Here is an 8,937-nt window from a genome sequence, read left to right on the forward strand (position 1 = left end):
GCATCTGATTGGATAGTGTTAGTCAGCTGATAGGGGATCAGGAAGTGTATGACAAATAAAGTTGAAATTAAAAAGAAATCCATCTCCATCCTGCCTTTTTATTTTGTAAACAGTGTTCCATTAACCACCAAGGAATCCTTACGTTAGCTCCTGGTGGACAAAAGCCAATACCTCGTCCAGACTATAGCTACGCTACATGTTTTTCTTGCAAGTTTCTGAGGGTTTTTTTCTCACAAATCTGCCACTTTATAAAGTCTAAAAAAAAATTCTCGCGCAACTTTTTCCACTTTATGAAGTGACAAGTTTGTGAGTTTTTTTCTCCGAATATTACCCTCCCTCTAAAAAAATAATATCTTTATGCGTCGTAGTTGAAGCGTGCTGCAAGGCTCAAGAAATAAACGATGGATTTGGGGGCAAATTATTTTGTGCTTTTTTTGTTTTCGTGTTGTTTGGAATGCTGGCATGTTCCGTCGTACAGTGTACTCAAGCCAGAAAAACTTTGATCGGACATAGTTTTAAACCAATTGCTAATTTCTAAAGGAAAATACATAATCTTGCCTTCCGTACATACATGAGTGTTTTGTACCCCACTGTTTGTTACATAAAGAAAACACCATGTGAGTCATTAATAGTGAAAATAATAATTGAAGCTTTTAGTGACTTGCTTTATAAATTCCCCCCAATTTCACTTAGACCCGCAGCTCTTGGTGAATAGAAAAAAACTCTTAGTGAGACAAAGTGTGATTTTGTATCCTTATGGTATAAAGTTTGGTCACTGAGCTGTGGCATTAACTTGTATTCTAACAAGATTAAAATATATTTGTCCTGGAGATTAGCATAGTTAAGTCTCCCCTTTTTTGGCTTTTGGGGCGGCTGCAGCAGGCTTTGATCAGTGTAGCGCAGCAAGGCCCAGGCTTGGCCTGGCCATCCAAAGGCTGGGTGTGAAATTGGTCTGATGTCATCCCCCATTCTCCATCTTTTCCAGCTTTCAGGGCCGTAATTATATTTCCGCCACAAAGCCCCCGGCCCCTTCATTCCATATTTCAGGTTTGACTAGGAAGCGTTTTGGAGAACTATGGCTAAATTACTCCGTGGGGGAAGGGGAACTTGATGGGTCATCTTTTGTCTGTCAGGGACACGGGGGGACATCACCACTTGTATATGTACTTTTCTTTTCTCTGTTTGTCTGCCATTTGCCTCTTGCTGAAGGAGAGGCATTTACCACAAGTGAAAGGACATGAACTTTGTTACGAGAAAACTGAACTGAAGTGTTTCTCTATACATCTTGAGAGGAACGGGTTAAGGCAAATTGACAGATATCACATAATCACAGAAACATTGACTTGGCTAAAAATAAATATAGCAATTGACAATATGTGTAGCTTAGTATTAATGTGTATACTTTGAGTTTTATTCAATGTTGTCAATGTTTCTTAATAGCTAAATGCTAACTAAAAGTTGAGAAGAAACAAACAAGTTAATCGACAAATAAAAAATATGTTTATACTGTATATGCATACATTTATATTTGTTTATATGTTTGCATGTTTATACTGTATATGTTTTCTATAAAGTGTTGCTTTAAAACGGCAGGTGTAACTCGGAAACTACTTTACTAGCTTCCCCTATCACAAATAGGTATGTGCATTTCACATGTTACTTGCAATTTTTTGATTTTCACTTTTTGCCCTAGGATAACAAAAAAAAAAACGTTTATCCTTTGACCGTTTTTTTGCCTTCTTAAAGTATTTCCCTAACTTTCACTGGCTTGAGTCAACAACGACGCATGTGTTGCAAGGCATTATCATTGAATGCATTTATGTAAGATGTGAAATGATCTCATTTGAGGATCCAGGGTGAGAGCAAGTGCATCTCATTTAGCTACAGGAAGCGTTTGAATATGAAATAATCCCCACAGTCGGAACCACGAAGGAGATTGATGTCCTTTTCTGGCCAATCTTGGCAGCAGCTCAGGCACCTGCTGCTATTTGCATGGACACCCAAAGTATTTTGACCTTCATCCAGGTTCTCTGCCGATTTTGACTCCCCACACCCTCCAGCCCTTCAACTGACAAGCACAGACTGCGCACAGAGACTCTGTTCACCGCCTTCCCCCTTTCCCAGTCCCAAGTCAAGAGCTCAGCTCATCAAGTCAGCCAGCGTTGGGGTGTTACTTCCATATACAAGACAGCTAATAAAGGAAAATGCAGATGAAGTTCTCCAGCAGCCATTCATAGAATTCAAGTAAAAGCTTCTGCTGAGGAGTCAAAGATAACTGGCTCTTGGACAAACTTTAGATCTTTTTTCTTTTATTTTTTTAAATATATGTTTTGCTTTTTTATTTATTTATTGTCTGCTGTTTCACCACCACATTCAAGTAAAATGCAATTCAATAAATATTTTTATTTTCAAGCCAACATGGCATATTTTATTAGAAAGTTGTTTTTGTATGACACTAATGCTACAAAGGTACTTGAAGGATTCTTAAAAATCAAATACATAATACATAAATACTGATGGCTAAATGCCATCAAACATTTTTTTAGTGTGCAAAAAATCATTTAATATGTACTCAAAATCAAATACATTATTACTCATGACTTTATCATGAACCTTTATCATGATAGTTTTAAGTTCTATTCATTTCTTGACCTGAGTTATCACAGGAGCTCACTTTTTAGTTCAGGGGGGAAAATAAGCTTATATTCTACTGACATATTTCCACTCGATTTATGTAAAGGTTACTTATGTATTTATCTGTTTATTTATTTATTTATTAATTATCTGCCTCTCTGGAAATATTCAAATATGCATTGTACTGTATCTGCACCCTTGAAGACATACTATGTATTTTTTAAAAGTTTTCCCTTTGAGGCCAAAAGGTGCACCTGGTAGTGCAATTTTCCTCTGTCCATCTTTGCCTTTATTGTTATGCAAATTGATTTCCAGATGACAGACTTTAAGCAACTCGATTTACTGCTAAACACAAACCTCCATATTTTTTGCATGTTTGTTGTATTTTTCTGGTTTCAAATAAAATCCCAACAATCACTTTGCACTGTTTTTATTTACCTTTACATCATCATTTAAAAAAATCGTTTACATAGGACCATGTAAAAGAGAACTTAAACTGACTGAGGAGCAAATGGCTGATTTCATTCGGGGGTTTTCCCCCCTTTTTTTTTTTATATCAAACTCCCATTTGCCGTATAGAAAAAGCAAGCCCTCTCTCTTCAAAACACTGCAACATATTTCAGCTTATATTTACATCATTTTAAGGCAAATAAGTTGACTTGCCAGACAACTTTCTCGATCAGTCGAGAAAAATAGAGAGGGAAAAAAACATTCACAGCATAGTAAGACCACCATTTGGTTTCGATGTCCATTAAGTCTACCCAGCAAAAGGCCTAGATTTTGCATTTAAACACACACACGCACACACACGCACACACACACACACACACACACACGCAAACACACACGCACACACACATGTTATTGCAGGAAAAAAATAACTTATGTAAACGCGAGTCAACATGGCTGTTTTATTATAAATACGAATATATTGTTTATTTGTTTTGTTTTTCTTAAATGAATGGTAACATGTTGCTTGAACATTAGTGGACGCAAGTAAATATATCGTAATATAGTTCCATAAATTTCGGCGCCAAGACAACACGTTGCATTTAAATGACAGCCATCCCTGAACGCATGCATGAACCTCAGCTATAATGAGGAGACTGATAATGAGACTTTTTAAAGGGGTTTCAGACAATTTGGGCTCAATTTCAGCGTGCTGGTGATGACCTTTCTCCTTTAAAAGAATGGACGAAATCAAAAGTCTGACTTGTTAACGTTGCTCATTCAAAGGGGAGGCGGTTCTGTCCTACAGCATGTGATTTCGATGACAATTCGGACATGGAGAGCTTTAACTCTGTTCACCAGACTGCTTAGAAAATAGAAAAATTGAATCAAGAGTAAAACTCGTGCGTGCATGCGTGCGGGTGCCGGCGCATGCGCGCGCTCACGCTCGAGTGTTATACGTTCCAAAAATGTGTGGTTTCCAAACTTCGATATAGGGCATCGGGCACCCATAAAAGGCTGTAAATTCCGAGCTAAACAAGCAGACCTGCAGGTTAACTGCACTGCACGATAGCAAACAAAAGACACTAACGGCTAAAGACAAAAACTGAAAATAATCCATTCAGAAAAGACAAAACACATTTCGTAAATTTCAGATCGCCACCAGAATGCAGAAAAAAATCTTTGGACTTCAGCATATATATATATATATATATATATATTTTATCATCACTAGTGTGAATCAGGCTACAAGAGGTTCGGTAAAACTGAGCGCGGGACACGCGTCTTTGTCCATGCAGGCCACTTAATTGTCTCATCCAGGCGGTCCACGTCGGTGTCTCTCAGCTCCAATTGGCTCTTGGTTTACTTTTTAGGCCTATACGTAATAAAAATAAAAATAAATCCAATGCCTTGTGACCAAGGTATTTGAATAAAGTGGCTTAAATTAATTAAATCAACCTAGTTATAAGTTCAGAATTATGAAATGACGACATACAAAACATACTTGCTCATTATATTCCATTGTGAAATATAATGTGGCACATATTGAAATTGCATTCTGTCACTGTTTCATTCATCAGCTGCCCTGAGGACACGTATAGCCTGCACGCGCGCACTTCACACACGAAAACACATTTTACTCATCTAAAAGTTGTCTCTATTTTAAATAGGAACGCTGGTGTTGACGTGATTTTTATTGCATGGTTGAGCGAGGGATCCGTCGTCTCATCCTGGCTAATCGCTGTCCGACTTGGCGTCCTTGGGCGAGGTGTGGTTGTACAGTCCCTGCGCCATCAGATGCAGCGCCAGTGAGTTTTTATTCCCTGTGGCCTTTTTGATTTTGGCCCTTTTGTTCTGAAACCAGATTTTGATCTGTGATTCGTTGAGGCCAAGTTCCCGGGCCAGGTCCTGCCTCCGCTGCTCGGTCAGGTAGCGGTTGCTCTGGAACTCGCTCTTGAGTCGGTGGAGCTGCTCGACGGTGAAGGCGGTCCTGGGTCGCTTGTCTTCTTTCGTCGGGGTCCGAGCCCTCTTTGGCTTGCGGGATCTGGGCCCTTGGGTGGGGATGGGAGTGGAGGGGGAGAAATGTGATTACATTAATATTTGACATTAAATGTTTGCCTCAAGTGGAAGCATTTGGCGATCTACTCTATTTGTGTTTTTAATAGGGTGAGATGCCGAAATTGCGAATTTGTTGTAAAGGACTTTGATAGTTGACTTGTTGGGTGATTTGAGTGAATTTGGGCAATTAGTTCTCTTTCTTTCAATTAGTCATCTGTAGGCCTATAGCTACCCACAAATGCCATATGCAAATGATCGAATGTCACTTTTCATTATCATTAGTTACATGCATGCCATGCATCTTGAGTCACGTGAAACCCGATGATCCTGTAAAATGGACTCTTGTTGGGTTAAAAAAAAAAAAAGGCTAAATAATTTTATTCCAGGAATAAAAGTAGGAATATTGAGTTGATACAAGGTGCCTGTCTGCAAGTCCTCCAGACTCGCTGCAGCTCACAGTGAAGCCTGCAGAAGGAGGAGGAGCAGGGGTGCGGATGGGGGTGGGGCCAGACTGGGATGGAGGAGGGGGAGAAAGCGCCTCTTTCCCTCTGTTCCCCAACTATACTGCATTTTCATTTTATTTCCTAAAAAAACACACACGGATCAACTCATCTTTTCTGACTAAGTGATATCTGGGGGCAATCAGGATAATAAATAAACGAAAATCCAATGAGCGTGTTTTTGTGTAGTTTAGATCTAAAGTGCCCACATTTTTTGGGCCTTAATTGTTTAAAATCAGAAGTCTGGAGGCTCATTATAGGCCGCAAATCATGCATGCTTAGTTTGACAGCATTTATCTTTGGGGGAATAAATGTAGACCATTTAGAATCACGTTTAAAATATAATGCGTTTGTGTGACGTGACGTCAGTCGTTATTTCCATTCGACTCTTTTGGTCGGCCGAATGCAGCCCCTTCCTCTTTTAAAGGCCCATTGTGGTGATTTCCATAAGCTTCATGAAAACTTTTCTGGCTCCAAACAACAATAGGATTGCATGCTAACATTTCAGATGCTTTTGGGTCTCACTCTGACCTTGTATGACGATTTAGGAGTTGTTTTTTAATACCATTATATGTTTATTGTGGATTTTTTTTCAACGGGATTTCGTATAAATAAATATATTACACACGCACACAAAAAAATATTTTTAAAATATTGGGTTTGACTGTCAAAAGATTGAGGAATTCGAAAATCTTTAGGCCTATTTCTTTCACATGTTTTGCAAGCGAACATTGCCTCAAAAACATTTGGGTTCAGGCACGCATGCACCTATATGGACAAATTCGTAATTTTTTTTTTAAATAAAAGTACATAGACGTAGATTTATTAAAAATGACATTAATCTCAAATTAATATGTGCATGTTTTCGGTTTTTTCAATTTTGTTGCCTGCGTTTCGCATCTAATCCATCTTTTTAGGACTCAACACCCTCACTTTTTAGACACCCTCCATTGTCAAAAATATGCTAATAGAATATTAACAAAGAAGAGTCGGGAACAATGGCGTTAAACTTGGTTTTACTTCACTTTTATATATTTGTACTGAAGTTTTTCGAAGTATATTGTATATGCAACTTTATTTTCAGGAAACTACGACACAAAACCGTCGAATTTTTATTTATTTATGAGAAATTCAACTCCAAATTGGGCCATTGTTATAATAGTTTCTCTTGATTTTTGAAAACATAGCTCGGTGTAAATAAAATCAAACAAAAAAGATAGAGAGAAGGGTGAACTATTCGAATGTTGTTGTATTTAAAAAACATAATAATCAAATTAGACTATTAAAAGTAGGGTCTGTTGGTACAATAATTGGTTTGTCAATTGTTACAAGTGGGTGCATTGCTCAGAGAATTTAAAACAAACAATTCATAACTTTTTATGCAATTTTTTCGAGAAGTCAAACTTTTTCCAAAGTTGAATCTCGGAAATTATGCTATTGCAGTTGATTATTACAACGGATTGTTTGAATGGAATCTCCGCCTTTTCTCACATTCCACTTTATTTAGGATCATTTTTTCCCCCTCCCTTAGAGTCTCTTAAAAAGAATAGATGAATATTTTTGCACCAACCTGACGACGGACGGTCCGAGTAGCGGGTACAATAAACCCAGGCTGGCCACAGCATCTGTTTGCCCCCATCAGATGCTGAGCTGGCCTGTGGGCTGCTGCAGCGGTTCTCGTCGTCTCCTTGGACCTTGTCACTTTCTTCACCGCCTAGCTCACCCTTCCGGGTGAGAATGTCCGGATGGTTGTCGTCGGATGATCGAGAGTCATCCTCGGCTCGTCCCTGTACGTCAGGGGTGCCAATTTTGGGCTCGTTTCGCATCTCATCTCTTCTTGTGATCCCCTCGTGGATCAGAATGCCACTTTTCCTCTTCCGACCAAAATCTGGCCTTAAAATGTTGTCAATGTAAAAGTTGGTGATCCTGTGGGACTGCTGGTTGCCAGGTGGCAGGATGAGAGGCAGGATGGCTCTATTGGACTCCTCACCGGAGTCCTCCGGGCGCTCCGGGTCTCGACGAGCGTTTTCTTCCATGTTGATTAAGCTTGATGCCCCTCAGAACTTTTTCAACAAAGTAGAATTCCAATCTAATGATGCGTCTCGTTGGCTATCTTGTCAAGATGCTAAAGAAAAGACTACAAAAATGGATTTTTAGTAGAGTACAATGAACGGTATAAAAAGGCGCCGTTTTTTTACTGAGAAAAATCATAGTTCAGTTTCAGGTAATAATCGGCTCCTCATTGTTTGCCCTGTTGAGCGATTTCAAATTAATAACAAATGATTTTTGTTTTGTTTTGAAGAGTTTTCCCTGATCCCTGCGCACATTTTTTGATGCTCTCAGCAGTAAAGCGTCCTCAATCAGACACGACGCTCAAATACTTTCACTAAGGATTTGCTTCTCATTTCTGATTGGCTGAGGGTCGTTGTACTACGGTGCTTTGGACACGTGCCTCGGACCAATCGAGATGCAGATATCCTGTCACGTGATGTCACCGGAATTCCTTGGAGGCAGAATTGGTCCACCCCGTAATTGTGCTACGTTCAAGTTAAACAAAAAATGTCAGTAAAGCCGATTAAATATCTACAAATGATAATTAGAAAATAAAAAGCACCGTTGTTCATTATAACAAATTGTAGTAAAGAAATAAATGGATGATTTGATTTAAAAAAAAACATCTTATAATCGATTTTTTTCTAGACATAGCCTAATATTGTAGTAACTATCAATTTTAATGATTTGTGTTTAATGTTCATGTAACATATTTATGTGTAGGCTACCCCCATTGTTTAAATATTTCATTTTGTTCTTAAGGACTAGCTTATCAGCCCTTGTGTTAATGTTATCTTCAATATGTCATGAAGAACAACACGTGTAAATTCATGTATCACAATTCGAATATGAAAAAAAAAAAACAATAGGCTACACTTCCACTCAAATTTGTATTATTTATTATTAGTCACTAAAAATAAATACAAATAAAGTGCATGCATGGCTAAACATGCAGGAAATACGTTATATAAGAAAAATAGGTGACATTCGTTAAATTTTTCTCATGCATATTTTCAATACTCACATTCTCCCATAGAGCCTGAACGCAACATGGTTAGGCTAACTCTTAGCATTTGGACTTACAACGTGAATGATGGCAACAGCTCAGACTGAGTCTTCATGCAACATAAATAAAACATGATCGTGGATCACGTGACTAAACCCGTCATCAGCGCCGTCAGGGGCCCGCCTGCATGGCCAGTTCAGTCCCCGCCTCCCTGCCTCCCATCCCATCTCACACACA

At 38.7% G+C, this 8,937-nt stretch overlaps 1 protein-coding gene across 1 annotated transcript; it reads right to left on the reverse strand.

The window, feature by feature from the left end:
• Window positions 1-3,048: 3,048 nt before the first annotated feature.
• LOC147181798 (homeobox protein engrailed-2b-like) lies at window positions 3,049-8,009 on the reverse strand. Its single transcript, XM_086094062.1, has 2 exons — window positions 7,213-8,009; window positions 3,049-5,135 (listed from the first exon to the last, which is right to left on the reverse strand). Exons 1-2 carry the CDS (start codon window positions 7,676-7,678, stop codon window positions 4,819-4,821), a joined length of 783 nt encoding a protein of 260 aa, XP_085950188.1. The 5' UTR covers window positions 7,679-8,009; the 3' UTR covers window positions 3,049-4,818.
• Window positions 8,010-8,937: the final 928 nt, after the last annotated feature.

This window comes from Leptonotus elevatus, chromosome 1 (genome assembly GCF_054856555.1).
Source record: "Leptonotus elevatus isolate MCC_2025b chromosome 1, RoL_Lele_1.0, whole genome shotgun sequence".
NCBI lineage: Eukaryota > Metazoa > Chordata > Actinopteri > Syngnathiformes > Syngnathidae > Leptonotus > Leptonotus elevatus.